The following is a 17,734-nucleotide window of genomic DNA, read 5'->3' as shown; positions in this document are numbered from 1 at the left end:
AAAAAAAAAAAAAAAAAAAAAAGAGTCTGACTCTTGGTTTCAGCACAGGTCACGATCTCAGGGTTGGGCTCCACGCTCAGCGTGGAGTCTGCTTGTCCCTTTCCCTCTGCTCCTCTCCCACCCTCTCTCTCCTCTCTCTCTCTCTCAAATAAATAAAATCTTTTTTTTTTTTTTTTTTTTTAAAGATTTTATTTATTTGAGACAGAGAGAATGAGAGAGAGAGAGCACATGAGAGGGGGGAGGGTCAGAGGGAGAAGCAGGCTCCTTGCTGAGCAGGGAGCCCGATGCGGGACTCGATCCAGGGACTCCAGGATCATGACCTGAGCCGAAGGCAGTCGCCCAACCAACTGAGCCACCCAGGCGCCCCATAAATAAAATCTTTTTTAAAAATTAATTTTCTAGGTGTGATAATGGTATACTCACTATGTTCTTTTTCTCAGGAGAGGCACAGTAGAGTTTTTAGGGGTAAGGTATCAGGCTGTCTACCCTACTTCCTATGGCCCAGCCGACCCACCATCCAGCACACAGTACAGCCCTACGTCACTCAGCACCCATCCCAGTAATGTTTCCTCAACTTCTCCTACTTTTCCCCAAGACTAAGAGGCAAACTACACAAGTCCCAAGTAGAAAAGCCTATGTCGGGCGCCTGGGTGGCTCAGTCAGTTAAGCGACTGCCTTCGGCTCAGGTCATGATCCTGGAGTCCCAGGATCGAGTCCCGCATCGGGCTCCCTGCTCGGCGGGGAGCCTGCTTCTCCCTCTCCCACTCCCCGTTTGTGTTCCCTCTCTCGCTGTGTCTTTCTCTGTCAAATAAATAAATAAATAAATAAATCTTTAAAAAAAAAAAAAAAAAAAAGAAAAGCCTATGTCCCTGCAATTCCCACACAACCCTCACAACATACTCACACAACGCCAAAAGTTAACAGTTCTATTTATCAACCTACGATTGCACTAAATGGAAATTCTAAGCAGTTTTCTAAGTGATATGACCCAATATCATCAAAACCACAACTGTCCCATGACACTTTATTTCTTTTAAAGTGCTTAAAATATACACAGACTACTGATAAGAGCAAATATATTCCAAAAATGGAAATGTCTTTATTACTTTTCCCATTACAAAAGCAATATATGGACATCCCAAAAAAGAAATTCAAAAAATGAAAACAAAGGAGGAAACAGAAATCAATTGTCATGTCACCACCTAGCCACAATCACTGCTAATAAGTTGGTATATATCCTTCCAAATTATGTTTATACAGTGTTTACAGCCGTAATTGATCATACTCTACATTCATTTTGTTTTCCCTCCACTCGATGTATCATGGATATCTTTCCATTTCTGTGAATACAGATCAACATCATCTAAAATGACTAAACAGGGCGCCTGGGTGGCTCAGTTGGTTAAGCGACTGCCTTCGGCTCAGATCATGATCCTGGAGTCCCTGGATCGAGTCCCGCATCGGGCTCCCTGCTCGGCAGGGAGTCTGCTTCTCCCTCTCACCCTCCCCCCTCTCATGTGCTCTCTCTCATTCTCTCTCTCTGAAATAAATAAATAAAATCTTTAAAAAAAAAAAAAAGCTCTCAGGCTTAGAAAACTAAGTTCATGCCTTTAAAACCTTAGAACCAGAGACTTTTAGAGATGGAAAAAAACATGAAATATCCAGGCCAACCTCTTCACTCTACAGACAAGGGGGGTAAAATCTGAGTCCCGAAAGACTGCCTTGTCCATGGTCAAAGAATCTCTCAGCACAGTCAGGAACAAAATGCAGAGGCCTGCCCTCGCTTCCAGCAAGGTAGAATGAGTGTTTAGATAGCCCCTCAGTTTCCTCATCTGAGAAACAGAACCAGTATCTACTTTGCATATCTGGGGGGCTGTTGTAGGGTCAAATGAGGGAATGATACCTGTGAAATTCCTGCTTGATACACAGTAAGTCTACGAGGAACAGCTTTAGTATAGTCGTCATGCGGATCACACACACACACACACACACTCATGTACATACCCCTCTGTGTTCCTCATTTCCTGCCACTAGAAAAAAGACGACTAATATTTGAAATGACGACTGACAATCCTTGTTCTTTTGGTTGTTTGGGTTGTTGTTTTTTTTTCTAACAGCTTTGCTAACATTCAATCTTAAGAACCTAAAGCTTCTTTTCTTCTCTACAGATTATCTTCCAGAGTGGTGGAGGGGGGAGCCTTGGCAATGCTGAACTGACTTCGTTATCTGTGGGAACCAAAATCTGGCATAGAAGTAACACAATTACCTTGTAAAAGTCGAAACAGAAAGGGAGACACACAACACACACACACACACACACATATATGTTCAAGATGTCAACACAATCTGCTTGAATAGCAAAGCCAAGATTTTTCATTGTGAGTCACAGAAGACGATAAGAATGAACTCTTTTGATGCTGAAACAATGACATTTTACAGCCCGTGGACTTTCCCCAGTGGCAGTTTGATCACAGTGGGAAGAACAAGGGTGGACTTTGAAAGTGGACTCACTTGGTCTGAGTCATCGTTCGCTGCTCACGGCTGTGGTGTGCCTCAACAAGTCACCTCACTGCTCTGATTCTTGGAGTCAGCAGCATTACAGTGAAAAAGGCCCTGGGCCTGGGGCCTGAACTCAAATGTCTACAGGACTAGGCAGCAACCATATAAATGAGCCAAGCGGACTAGGTGTAAAACTCATACTGATAAAAATAATAATAACAGTAAACAGCGGGAGCGCCATGGAAAGGAGAGAGCCCGCCCACCCACACAGAGCACCCGAGGCTCAGGTCCAGCTGGCTCCTGCCACGTGGGCATGTGCACCGGCTACGCCAAGTCTACTGATTTTTTAAAAGAAGCCAGAAATGCAGGTTTATTATGTAAAAATCTCCTGATTCTCCATTACTGGCTTAAAAATTTTAAAGCACTGTGCAGGCTAAACAAAACTCATCTAAAGCCAGAGTCCCAGCACACTGAACCCAGCAGCTGGAGGATGAGAACTGCAGTCCGTATATAACACCTTCCAAGAAATGCTTTTGTTCCTGCTAGCTTTAGTTTTCTGAAGCTGGAGTCTGGAAACACTTTTTTCAAAATCATAAGAGAGGATAAATTTTGAGTGGGTTTTTTAATTGGGCAATTGAACTATATCAGGAAAGGACAACAGGTAAGAATGGAAGAGCCCATCCCAACCTTGACTCCAGAAGAAAAGTAAGGAATGTAGACAGCAGAACAGCACAGAATTTACAGTCACTTAACATTATGTTTATGAAGAAATTTTAAGGTATGAGAAAATGCTTAAGTTTGAAGTTTAGTGGAAAATAACAATTCAAAATCATATATACAAAAATGTTTCAAGACCTAAAGCTGGTAAGTGTACAGAAAAATAAGAACAACCTTTCTGAAAAACAATTTGGCAATATCCATCAAGAGCCTTAAATATGTTCATATTCTTTGACTGAATTATTCCATTGCTATGAATTTAACCCAATGAAATAATCAGAGGTACGTGCAAATATTTATGCCCCAGGATATACATTATACATTATTTAAAAAGTAAACAAAAAAAATTATAAATAACCTCAACAACTTAAATGGAAAATACAGCCATTAAAAATCATTGCTTTTTTAAAAAGTTTTTATTTATTTATTTATTTATTTGAGAGAGGGAGAGAGAGATTGAGGAGAGAGAGGGCAGGGGAGGAGCAGAGGGAGAGGGACAAGCAGACTCCATGCTGAATGCAGAGCCCAACACAGGGCTTGATCCCACGACCCTGAGATCGTGACCTGTGCTGAAACCAAGAGTCAGACGCTTAACTGACTGAGCCACCCAGGTGCCCCAAAAAATCATTGCTTTTTTATATGATGATGTATGTCAATTATATCTCCATAAAACTGGGGGGAAAATCCTTTTTTTAAAGACCATTTAGTAACATGGAATTCATAATATAATGGTGAATTACTAAAGATTTTATATACACATAGCAAAAACCCTGGGAGAAGATATACTAGATATTTATGGTAGCTACTCCAGAAGGCAGATTATGGGCAGTTTGTTTTTTCTTTTTAAGATTTTATTTATTTATTTGAAAGAGATAGCAAGAGATAGAGCATAAGCAGGGGGGAGAGGGAGAAGCAGGCTCCCCAAAGCGGGGCTCCATCCCAGGACCCCAGGATCATGATCTGAGCTCAAGGCAGACATTTAACCAACTGAGCCACCCAGGAGCCCCAGATTATAGGTGGTTTTTATATTTCCTTCACAGTTTTCTTCATTTTCAATTTTTTATTAGTATATAATACTTTATAAAAAGAGAAAATAGTATTTCCATGTTTCTAAAGATTATGTGATATTATAAGAAAATGTTCAAAATATATTAAGAAAATAGGATAAAAAACTGTATGTATACTATGATTCCAATTTTTATAAATTCTGTGGTTTTTTAGAATGAATATGAACTTTTATAATCAGAAAAATTAGACTTTACTCTTGACTCTGTCAAGGAAATATACAGTAAAGTGTTCCTTTTATTTTGTCTTCTAAGAAATTTGTATTCATGAAAGAAAAATAAGGCAGAGGATAGAGAATGCATGCTGTGGCATGGCAGGTAGAATATGATGCCATTTTTGGTTTTAGAAATTATGTATTTGTACACCTGCATAGACACAGAAAACACTTACAAGAAGCATGTTAAGTATGCACTTTGGACCCTAAATATTGTTGATGTAAATTGAAGAAAATGGGATCAGAAAGCTAGTAAAATCCTCTGACTTCAATTTTTATTTTACATTTTTATGTATGGTCTGAATTTTTCATGAGCATTATAATTTGAGGAATGAATACATAATTTTTTAATTAATGGACTATTTAGAGAAGTATTAGGTTTACAGAAAAAATGAAGATAAAGTACAGAGAATTTCCATATAATACATAATTTTTTAAAAGCCAAAACCACCACAATGCATTTCTTAGACAAAGCAGGGTCAACAGGGTTTGACTGATTGTCTCCAAAATGGGTACCAATGATCCATACGGCTCCCCCTCTGAATGACTGCCTCCCACCATGAGGTGGGATTTATTTCCCCTCCCTTGAATCTGGACTGGCATTATGACTTACTTCAACCAAGATACTGTGACCCAAATGATCCACCTCTTAGAGGCAAATAGTCTTGGAAGAGAGAAACAAGGTCTCCCTCTGGAGCAAAGCACAGACATGTTTACTGCCCATTATAAAAGATTTGGGTTCCCTAAACTTGGGGGTCCTCTCTTATAACTCAATCCACTGCATATAGCATATCATCTGATCCTCTTCACGTCACCCTACAGGAAATTAGTGCTCCAGGAACCAATACAAAATGAGAATACTCCAACTGCTGCTAATTCCCCTGTGTCTGATCCAGAGTTGTGTGTCCTCTGCCAGCATCCATGAAATGGACACAGCTAACTTGTTCTTGATGCATATTTTTTGTGAACATGTTTCTTTAAGGCACTTTTAACTGCAAACTGTAGTGGATTTTCTCACCTACCCCACTCCAGCCACTGGCCTATCAACCAACTGCTGGAGCATCTACTTATGCCCTGCTATGAATCTTCTCCACTTACAAGTGATAGAGACAATCACCCCTGTGCTCATCAATCCTACAGTGTTGCCAAAATACAGACACACATTCTTTCCCTTCTGAAGAAAACAAAACCTTTGCTCTCTGCAAAGAGCATGATATTTTCAGGGAGAAACTTTAGTGAGGCCAAGTTCTAAGAGAGTGAAAAAGCAAGCACCTGCAAAATGGCACAGCAAAGCACATCTGGCAAAAGCATCTGTAGGAAAGGGGAAAATGGAATAGGAAAATGTCCCTATATTCTAAGGTTGGGGTCTCAGAGTGAACAGTCCACCTCCCCTCCCCAAGCATAAGAATGGAAATGCTAACACTCAATTAATCCAGAAAGGAAAATCCATCTGCCCCCACAGACTCTGGACAACTGTGCTGTGTGAGTGGACAGTATTTCCAGGTTTACTGGCAGGAACTTAAAGCTCAACCTTCAGGGATTTGTCCTGTGTCTCATCTTCCATCTGGAAATAAAGCCAATGTGACTTACAGAGTAATGCTCTTGGAGATCAAGGAGATGGTCTTAGGCTGAAGCCCAAGAAGCCAGTCAGCTAGGAAAAAAGAATTATTGACAGGGACAGTAAGCCCAGACATCCTGCCTAAAAGTCACTGCATTTCTGTCACAAAGTCTTTACAGTTGGGATAGATTCTCATTGGCTGGGGTGAAAACTGCTTGAAGGCTCAGGCACAAAGTGACCTCTCGGTGTTTTGGAAGGAAGAAATGTGAAAGAGAAGAACATACAGGAACTTACCCAATGGTCGGGCTGATGTTGTGGTCAAAGTGATCCTGGACAAATCGACACACGATGCTTGATTTCCCAACCCCGGTATCCTGGAAAAGATTGAGGACACACAGTCATGAAGACCAAGGGTATCAGTTCTAACCTAGTATAAACATAGAACCAGATGACAGGAGAAGTTACTTCTCATCGGTGGGAGTAGGAGAGGAGGATATTTTCTTCTATTTCTTACCAGTATTTTCTACAAGGAAATTGTATTGCTTTTGTAGAAAGGAAAGAACTATGGTAAAAATAAGCTTTAGAAACATGGCCCACATACATACAATAATTAACCCAGAACTCACATGTTCACAATATATGTATCTCCAGAAATTCGAAAAATTTTGAAGGGGTCTAGAGGAGAAGTATGGTAACACACTGCATTGTTTTGGTAGAGATAAAACTGCTTTTGTTCAAAACCTTTAGCACTCAAAAACTATGTAATCTATTTTTCTAAGTATCACCCAGTAAGACTTATGAATTCTAATGTCTGCATTTCTAACATTTGTTCTTCAGAATCTAATGGCTGCATAATAACCTCCAGTTCTGCTTAATTATAAAAAGGTCTCGTCTCAATGCTCTTTCTGTTAAATAATTCTTTAAAGCTGATTAGGATAGAGGTCCATTACACGTTGGAAATCAAATACATGCATTTTTTTTAATGATTTATTTATTTATGTATTACATATATATTTTTTTTAGTGTTCCATGATTTATTGTTTGCGTATAACACCCAATGCTCCATGCAGAATGTGCCCTCTTTAATACCCATCACCAGGCTAACCCATCCTCCCACGCCTCTCCCCTCTAGAACCCTCAGTTTGTTTTTCAGAGTCCATCATCTCTCATGGTTCGACTCCCCCTCCGATTTCCCCCCCTTCATTCTTCCCCTCCTGCTATCTTCTTTTTGTTGTTGTTAACATATAATGTATTATTTGTTTCAGAGGTACAGATCTGTGATTCAACAGTCTTGCACAATTCACAGCGCTCACCATAGCACACACCCTCCCCAATGTCTATCACCTAGCCACCCCATCCCTCCTACCCCCCACCACTCCAGCAACCCTCAGTTTGTTTCCTGAGATTAAGAATTCCTCATATCAGTGAGGTCATATGATACATGTCTTTCTCTAATTGACTTATTTCGCTCAGCATAACACCCTCCAGTTCCAACCACGTCGTTGCAAATGGCAAGATTTCATTCCTTTTGATGGCTGCATAATATTCCATTGTAAATACATACCACATCTTCTTTATCCATTCATCTGTTGATGGACATCTTGGCTCTTTCCACAGTTTGGCTATTGTGGACATTGCTGCTATAAACATTGGGTGCACATACCCCTTCGGATCCCTACATTTGTATCTTTGGGGTAAATACCCAGTAGTGCAATTGCTGGATCATAGGGTAGCTCTATTTTCAACTTTTTGAGGAACCTCCATACTGTTTTCCAGAGTGGCTGCACCAGCTTGCATTCCCACCAACAGTGTAGGGGGGTTCCCCTTTCTCCACATCCCCACCAACATCTGTCATTTCCTGACTTGTTAATTTTAGCCATTCTGACCGACGTGAGGTGATATCTCATTGAGGTTTTGATTTGGATTTCCCTGATGCCGAGCGATGTTGAGCACTTTTTCATATATCTGTTGGCCATTTGGCAAATACACATGCATTTCTATCCACTCCCTCCAAACACCTTTGTCAAATGGCTTAAGGAATAAAAGACACAAATTCATAAGGTCAAACAGATAGGAGATGAGACACCAGACAAGTGATGTCAATGAAAAGCACGTGGCCTAGTGGTCACTGGGAAAGAAGAAGGTGGAACCTTGAGGGCCACCAGGGAGGAGAGCCACGGAGAAGCAAGACAATTCATGCCACAGAATCCCTGAACACATCAAGAATTGGAGAACAAGGCTGAAAGCAGGAGTAACTGTTGAAAGGCTGCACAAAAAAATACCCTTGGTACCCCTGGCCACAAAACCATTCCAAGAAGAGGTGAAAGTTGAGTCTCCAGGAAACCTGTATCAGACAGGGCTAGGCTTGGGGCCTTGAGATGCAGCTCACACGTTGCCCCGTGTGAAGCCAGACAGAAGAAGTGTGGAGTGCCCTCTGGGTAAGAGGGAAAAATCCTGCAGATCCTGACACATGGAATCCCCCAACTAAAAGCGATGTTGCAACAGTCTACAAGCTGCTGTGCTAATAGACCTTTCGGGACACATTTTAATCTATCAAAAATAAACGCTCAGCTAAGAAATACCAAATGTTTATACCCATACAAAAAAAGAGCAGGATACTATTTTAGAAGATTATTCAGCGAATCAGACTGATCTTAGAAATTAAAAAATATGATGGTAGAAATGGAAATTTCAAAGGAAGAGGTATAAGGTAAAATCAGGAAACTGCCCAGGAAGTAGAACATACTAGAACAAAGCAACTGGCCTCAGTTGGCAGTCACTGCTCTTCTAAGAGGGATGGCAAGGCAAGGAGACACAGAGATGGCCTCCTCGACACATGCTCATCGGAAAGGACCATGCAATCTATATGTGAATGGGAAACGACATAGCCCAAAAAGAAAAAAATACTGATATGGTTCTCTTCTGTTAAAGGTGTCTAAAAGCCTAAAAATCAAGGAGCAAATGTTGAAAAAAAGAAATGTGCTCTTCTTTACACTGAAATACAAAATGAGATTTGAAATATCAACTGGCAATCTGAATTATTTTTACTCCTTCTCACGCCGCGCTGCCCCCCCACCCCCACCGCCTACCCCCATGCTTAGAGGACAGTTCCTGCAAATGTGGAGCAATAGGGGCCCCGGCTGGTGACACTCATCAGAACATCATTCTCCAGAAGGTCTCCTATCCCAGGGAGAGTGGCCTTCACTGGTTGTGAGCCATAATGAAACAAAAGCACCAAAGGCCTTTTATCTGCAGTGTGCACATCGATGTGCAGAGTTCAAAGAGGTGGTGACAGAATTAAAACACTAGCTCTCGGATTCCAGATCAATATGCCGCTGCTATTTCTGAGCCGAACCTTCAGGATGGATTCCGGCTAATGTGTCTCACAGTTCCCCAAACCCCACAACTCAGTTCTTTTTATCTCAGTTGCTTTGAACTCCCTCTGTCCCCCGGCCCCATGGATGAGGAGCCCTTGTCACCCTTTAGCCCACACAACCCCCAGAGAACGTAAAAACCAAAGGATGATGCTGCCCTACCCTTGAAGAGGAGGAAAATGCACTCTTGCAAGGTGAACTGCTCTCTGCAAATGGCCAGGTGGGCAGGGTGGGGACCGATGTGTACTTTTACATATTTTTATGTCACGGAGCTCATAGCGTGCAACTCCTCCCATAGGAAGCTCTCAAGTTCATTATCCCACAAGAAATGCTAAACGATTCATCTTTGCTGCCTGTGCACCCCCAGAAGCCATCCCCAAGATGGGAAGGCAGGGCTGACGTGAGCGTCTGTCTCGTCCCCAGTGTAGAAATGCTCTCTCTCAGGCTCACCACTGGGCCAGCAGGCAGTCAGCAAGCCCTGCCCTTCCCGCGCCCGCAGAGGGCAAACCAAGACCCACAGGACATAGAGCGCCCCCCCCACTTCCACAGCTGGGAGAGGCGCCTGGAGGAGGGAGTACCCACACCCACAGGCAGGCAGGGCTGCTCTGCCCAGGGCTCAGCGGACAAATACGCACCTCTCAAGTTTTGTCCCTTTTGGGCCCTCTTTGGTGTCCTTTCGGCTTACACCCAGGCTCCCCCTGCTTCCAAGCTGAGAAATCAGCCCTCTTGAACGCCTGCCGTTCCCAGCAGCACCCAGAGCCCCTTCCCCTGCTAGCACCATGGCTCTAACTCTCTGCGAGTGAGGGGCCCCTGGTGTGCAGGCTTTGGCGAGACCGTGCACTCCATGATGAGGACTTGGCTCTAGGAAGCCCATTTTGGGTCTCTCCTTTCGCCCTACCCAAGGGCTCCGCTCAGAACACCCGGCTCCAGATCCCCAAAACAGCCCAACAGATCCACCAAGGCCCATTCTCAAAATGCCCTTGAGGATGAAACATTCAAAAGCCATCTGGAAATAATTCCTCTCTACTCATCATCTTCCACAGATAACTCAGGCTTGAAATACTGGCTTTTCTGAATAGTTAAAGCAGCAAGCCTACTCAAATTTAGACTGACAATTCATTCTTCATTCAAACCCCGCTCTGTGTCTCTTTTCTTTTTACCATTTCACTCTTGAAGTTTCTCTTTCCCTCCCTCACATATTTGACAGGGGAAAAAAAATTTAAAAAACAAAAGGAGAGGCAAAGTTTAAGTCTGTGTCAGAAAAGACAATATTCTTCACAAAGAACTGCTTCAACGAATCTTCTGTGGCCCGTGGCTTTGCGCGGCTCCAGAAACGACCTGCGGGGGCGGGGGGGGGGGGGGGGCTGCTGTCCCCCCACCGGCCACCAGGGGAAGGCCCTGCTCAAGGATTGGGAGGGAGCCCGCCGCCCGCCAGGAGACGGGGCGCTTTTTCCGAATCGCCTGCCTCGGTGAGTTCCTCTTCCTGCAGGAACCTCGTTCGCCCGGTGACACACAGACACAAGAGGGAAGCGCCGCTGAGTCAGGCCTCGCGCCCGAGAAAGCCTACGGGGTTGAAGCAGGAAAAGCCGAAAGCCGACTGGGTAAAGAAAGACGTCTGTGAGCAAAGAGAGGACGGGGGCGGGGGCGGGGGCGGGGGGGGGGGGGGGCCCGCAGCTGCCCACCATTCTCTAAAAGGCCATTTTATTTTTAGTGGGCTCACAGGGATGGAAGGAAACTCATCTCTGCAGATAGTTTTCCGTTCCACAAGATTATGAGACTAGCATAGTCCATCTTGTCCAGGCTCCTCGTTTTTCAAAAGAGGAAGCTGTAGGACTTCCTCAGGGTCACACAGCTGGCTGGTCGAGTCAGAACCTAATTTTCTGAGTGCCAGTGAAATCCTCTTAAGGCTCTCACCAGGTTAAATCAACCTCCCTGCCAAATGTAAATTTCTTCCCCCAAAAGTCCATTTTCTAGAACTCCCAAGGAGTTCTTGTATTCCTTTAGCACCGTGTGTCCTCAAAAGAGATCTGCTGGGGTTTTGCCTGCAATGAAAGGCGGACATACTACCAGCTACTGGGGAGGCACTAGAATAAAACCAATTCTGATTCCACAAACCAGGAATAAAGTTCAGCAGAATCATCCCTGGGGGGTAATCAATGTGTTACTGTATTTTCATTTGTGTGGTTTGGCAGCAGACCCACGAGGCCCAGCGATCGGTTCCATCTACTTACGGGGAAATGGATGCCTTCAATGATATTCCTCCCATATAAGTCACTGTCTGGGGCTAATGCAATCTTTCGAGAACCACCACTTATTCTGACATGACAATCTCTGCTGTTCAAATGGTCACATTTATTAATCACGTGTAAATCTGTGATTATGAAATCACAAACCACAAACTGCAGCGGCTGTCCTGTAAAACGCAGGGCATCCCTTGATGATCCCTTCCCTCCTGGACGACTGTAACAGGCTTCAAGGAGGCGTTCCTACCTCTCCATAAAAAACGGTAGGTCCTAGGCAAATATACCACCCCTACCTAATCCTGCTCTCGTGGAAGACATCACTGATCAGTTGAGGATATGTTATTTTATTGAACCTGAAAAGGGCCTCAAAATCGTTGCAACCCAGCTCTGCAGACAATGAGTATGACTCAAACAATGAGTGTTCCCAGGACAAATGGCTGTCTTCTGCCGTTGCCCTACTCTTCCCAACAGTCAACTCGCTCCTACCGTCTCCTCCTCTCCAAACTCACAAAGTGCATTATAAGCCAACGTGCTTCCTATGGAAAGGAAATGACAAGCTAGACCAAGAATCACAGACTCAGGAATTCCATTCCTAGGAATGTAAAAAAAATAAGCACAAAAAAGTTCATGGAAGTATTATTTATAAAAATTAGAAATGGCCCCAAAAAAACACTATAAATTAAATAACTTGTGGCACAGAGAGGAATCTGTTAAGCTTTCATTTCATGCCAACCAAATGTCAAAGAGGCAGAATATGATTTGCCCATCATGTGAACTATGGAAATGATCATTTCAGCATCTGTCTCTAGTCTAGGACTCAGAGAGAAGCCACATGGCAAGGGGTTTTTTTTGCATTTATTTGTTTGTTTTAGTCATCCACTTATTTAAGTGTTTAGACTTTGAGCCTTATGCACTTCTAAAAAATCTAAAGTGCTTACACGTTGATAGGGAGTTAAGTTAGGAATTTAGGAGGACTGTGAAGGTCAGCCAGGTTTTATGGATGGAGAGAAACAGCAAAGAGAGGAACGGGCAGAACCGTGGGATGGCAAACGGCTTGATCTTTGGACCCCAAAGTACAGGAAGCCGAGAGCACCATCAAGGACACTGGACATGCCCCTCCGCGTGCACGAGATGGCCTTGTGGAGACAAACTGCAGGCAAGTGCAGAGAACAGTGACTAGTGATTTGGGGCTGTGTTGCGTGTGCCTGTTATTAGTTCCACTTTGGGGCAGATGGGGAAGAAATGTCTAGAAGAAGTGTGTGCTGCTGCTGAAGAGATGAGGTCACGGAGGAGACAATTTCCATTTCCTGCGGCTGTAGGGCGCCTGGCCCAGGGCCTCACCACCACGCTTGTGTCAGCTGGCCAGGTCCCCACATCCCAGCCAGGACTCCTCGATGGCACCACCTGGCCTTCCCCAAACCCTGGATCCACCCAGAAGAGAAAGCAGAACAGGAGTTGACACAAAGGAATATGCTCTGTCAAGCATATCCCAATCCTCGAAGCTCTGCAGTCTATACCTAATTCCAAAGAAACCCCACAGAAAGGCAGCACAAATTCCATATTAACCCACCAAGTATTTTTTTAAGGCTTTGGCTAAGGGGAAGAGGATACACAATCCCATTCCCCTCCTCTGCATGGGATTTTTGACAAAGCAATGGGCAGAATACCCCAATCACTCAGTCGGGCCACTGCTTCTGAGGAACCTGAACTGGCCAGACTAAGGACTCAAGGTCAAAACACTGCACATCACCCCCAGAGCTTCCAGTAAGCTCCGTGGAGAGCTCCCATGCATCACTTAGTTCTGTCTCTGCAACACCCTTTCCACAGAACTGAAGTACTTTGTTCCTGGATGACATTTAAAGGCTTATTGGAATTACAGACTTAATGGGCCTGTTTGCCCCTGAGCCCTAAATATCTTTGGCACTGAAAAGGGTTCAATATTTATAAATCACAGTTACCACTACCAAAAAAAAAGTGCCGTGAAAACAAAAAACATCATTAAATTCAAGTCTATAATGTGCTTATTTTATTATCACACATTCTACAAGATTTCCTTTGGTGGTGTGAGACCTCTGTCCAAACAGAGTAAGTATCAGCCTTCACGCTACATTCTGGGAAAAATTTGAACTAGCAATGCAAGAAAATCCAACTATAGGCATCCCACTGTGTTTAGGAAACCACACCCCAAAATTATTTGAGGAAAATACAATATAAATTAAAAGCCCCTGAGCATTCCCACAAACAACTTTGCTGTACCTTTGTCATGGTTATTTTGAAACATGTCAATGATGTGCATTATAACAAATGTCTCAAAATCCATTTACAAAGGGAACCTAACTATATATATGACATAAGGAAACTGAATTGTTTCATATTGAAAAAGGTGGGTTCTGTCCCGAGTCTGAGAGTCACTGAACTATTTTCTTTATCTACCTCATGGCGACAAAAATGCTTACAGACATTACTTTAAGCATGTAAATAACATAAGTGAAAATTTTTTAAAGATTTTATTTATTTATTTGGGAAAGAGAGAGAGAGGAAGAGCAGGGGGAGGGGCAGAGGGAGAAGCAGGCTCCCCACTGAGCAGGGAGTCTGATGCAATGTGGGGCTCAATCTGGGGACTCCAGGATCATGACCTGAACCGAAGGCAGATACTTAACCCACTGTGCCACTCAAGTGCCCCCACAAGTGAATTTATGCATTTAGATCAATGCCCCTTGGGCTCTAATGAACAAAGCTTGGAAATGTCCACAGTTCTCTAGATGTATATGAGAATAATGTAAAGTCAACATACAGAGGATAAGAGGTCATTGTTTGGGGTGCAAAAGCTGACCAGGAGACATGTAAAAATATCCTCCTAGGTAATAGAAAGGAATCAGGAGAAACGAGGAGCATGAATACCACAAGAAGGAGATAATTAAACGGTTCCAAAGGGAACAGAGACACATGTATTCACTTTCTCTCACTGGGTCCTCACAACAGCCCTTTGTAAAGCGGAGGACAGAAGGCACTGTCCACATTTCCCATGTAAGGAAACCATGGTCTACGGTCCTACAACTAGTAAAAGCATCATCCAGGTTCAAACATCCCTTTCCCCACACCCAGGGCTCTATTCACTGGCCAAACCATCTCTCTCCAAAAGGCGTGCATCCATCACACATCCACTCGTCTATTCAGTGCCTGTGCGTCAGCAATATGCAAGGACGGGAGATGAGAAAATTAAGCCCAATTCCTGCAGTCAGGACACTTACACCAAGACTTAAACTTCACAAAGGAATCAAAGACAAGAAATTAGAGTGATCGCACCGAGGTCATTGTCCAGGCAATCGCCGATACATCAAATGAATGACCGATGGCCATCTTCCAACACTGCATTTGCTGGCTAATCATTTGAAATTCAGAGAGCATTTTTCTGTTGAAATAATGCTGTAAATAAATAATGATTATTTCCCAAACTTGCGGCTGAACTATAGCACTCTACAATGGAGGAACCTGATCTCTGTTTATATCTATAGGGTAACTTACTTGTTTCCATGGGAAAACTTACTCTAATTTCAAACTGGGGATTTTAGCCAGTGAGAACCAGATGCTCAGGCTTTCAGCACAAGCAGAACACCCTGGGAGACTAAAGAGATCTTTGTTGAACAAATGGTCTAGCAGATTTGGACTCCAGCAATATTGCCAATAGCACAAATCTTTCATAGGAACAGGAGCGAGCAAAACAGTAATGTGGGCAATAAGAAAAGCTGACATTTACTGAGCACATAAAAAGTTCCAGGCACCAAGCTAGGCATTTCATACGGAAAGTATCCATTATTATCTCTGAGTATTGCTTCTGCTCTATTATATCTCTTCTCTCCTTCTGGGATTCCAGATAGGCTCGTATTAAACTTTTTCACCTTATCTTATATATCTCTTATACTCTTTTCTCTGTTTTCTGTATTTTTGTCTGAGTTTCAGTTTGGAGATCTGATCTAATTTCTAGTTCTTTCTACCAATGTATCTAACATGATGATAATCCCATTTTTTGATTTCCCCAATATCAATTATTGTATTTTTTCTGTCGTAAAATTTTCTTTTTTATAGTTTTCAATTGCTTGTGAGCTTTTGAAATCATGACTTTTATTTCCTTGAATATATTAACATGTTTATATTTTACATATTTTAAAGTCTACATCTGGTAATTCCATTATCCATATCCTCTGTGGGTCTGTTTCTATTGTCTGTGGAAAGGTTAAACTGCCTTGTCTCCTCATATCTCTCATCATGTTTGATTAAGTCTTAGCATCCTCATTTTATAGGAGGGAATCGCAGCAACCTGGCCAAGGACATGGGTGTCAAGTCTAAGACTCCTCCCCAGATCTTCTCTGACTCTTAGGTAAGTGTTCAAAAAGAAGAAATGGTCATGTTTCGGGGACATCACCCAGCCCCAAAGAAACCAATGCTAGGAAGAAAATATTTATGATATTTAAAACTACCATCCCCTTTCTACCTTTGTTAAGTTTATTTGCCTCACATTATTCCAGAGTTGGCAGATCTAGTAAATTCTGAAGTTTAGAAATCCTTCAGGCATGGATGTTCTGGCCCCAGTGGTGAAGCGTCTTTCGGCCCAGCTGGTGGCAATGTCATCGGAGTCACAGGGAAGCCAAAGACACGGACGTAGCAGGAATGAGGAAAGAGGAATACCCGGGGCTCTGTCCCTCTCCTTCCCCAGCTCTTAAAGCAGTCCTCTCGGTCACCATATCTCCTCCTGCCTTACTTCGCAGATTACTTGAAGAAGGAAGACACTCTTTAAAAGAGGAAGGGCAGCTCCCTAGCTCCTTTACTTCCGTTATTCTCATAACAGACCCACTGCTTCTTGGCATTTCTCAGAGAGCAGTTTGTCCTCATGTACAAACCCTGTGCAGCTAAGCAGAAATTTGTTTATCTAATGATCTTAGAAGGTGTGACCTTAACCCCTTAAAAACAAAAAAAGTTAACACAATTTCTTACTTAAATCGTACTTCCTGCTCAAGGAACCAACCATCCTTTGGCCACCTTTCTTTCCTCACAAGCAACCTATGTGTGGGCCCTTGGCTGGGCAAGACAGGTCACTGGACAAATGACAAAGACATAGGCTCCCCTCTTCATAGAGGGAAAATCCACTGATTCATGAAATACCTGGCCCACAACAGGCACCAAACATGAAACCTCAGATTTTATTATATTCTGGAATTTTCCTTACAAAACACTCAATATTCATTGTTCCCAATTTGCAGAGCTTGCAAATAAAGATAAATAATGATCATAATTGTAGTAGCCAGCTTCTAAAATGGTTCCCAATGATCCCGACCCCCCGTATTTGGTTCCCTGCATGTGGCCTGGACCTAAGGACTTGCTTTTAAAAAACAGAATATGAAAAAAAAAATGAGTGTCACTCCCGAGGTTAGGTTACAAAAACTGATTGCCCTCTTTCTGACACTCCTGCTGGCCCTCTCACCTGCCGGCTCTGAGGAAGTGAGCCACCATGCATGGGGGGACCACGACGCAGGGAACTGAAAGAGGCTCTAGCCAACAGCCATCAAGGCCTCAGAGCACGTTTACAAGGGGTCTCAGCAACTGTGTCCTGCCAGAAACCACCGAGGGCGCTTGGAAGCAGACCCTGCCCCCCTGTCCCATTCCAAGGTGACTACAGCCCCAGGAGACACCTGACTGCAGCCTTGTAAGTGACCCTGAGCCAGAGGACCCATGAAGCTGCGCCCAGATTCCTGACCCACAAAACAGTGAGAGAGTAAGTGCATGCTGTCTTAAGCTGTTAAATTTTGGTGTAACTTGTTACACAGCAGTGGATAACTAAGATGTAGCAGACATGTATTAAGCACTGACTCTGAACCAATTTTATTTCATCCATGCAGCAACCTTAATGAAGTAGAGTTATGCCTCCTTTGCAGAGCGGTAAGTGAAAGTTGAGGGCAGGTCAGAAGTATGAGAGGGTGGCCTGGACGCATGATGATAGCAAAGCTGCATGGGACTCACGAGGCTCTGCCCCAAGAGCAGCGATTCCAAGTCCTCCTCTAGGAGCCAC

The 17,734-nt window shown here is 43.3% G+C and overlaps 1 protein-coding gene across 1 annotated transcript in view; it reads right to left on the bottom strand.

The window, feature by feature from the left end:
• Window positions 1–17,734, bottom strand: part of RAB31 (RAB31, member RAS oncogene family) — a 123,464-nt gene that overhangs the window by 64,223 nt on the left and 41,507 nt on the right. The window contains exon 2 of the mRNA XM_021689463.1: window positions 6,348–6,427. Within this exon, the coding sequence (XP_021545138.1) occupies window positions 6,348–6,427 (80 nt within the window). The remainder of the gene's footprint in view (window positions 1–6,347; window positions 6,428–17,734) is intronic.

Source organism: Neomonachus schauinslandi, chromosome 14 (assembly GCF_002201575.2).
Source record: "Neomonachus schauinslandi chromosome 14, ASM220157v2, whole genome shotgun sequence".
In the NCBI taxonomy this organism is placed as follows: Eukaryota; Metazoa; Chordata; class Mammalia; order Carnivora; family Phocidae; genus Neomonachus; species Neomonachus schauinslandi.
The sequence above is the reverse complement of the archived record's forward strand: the minus strand, read 5'-3'. Positions and strand labels throughout refer to the sequence as shown.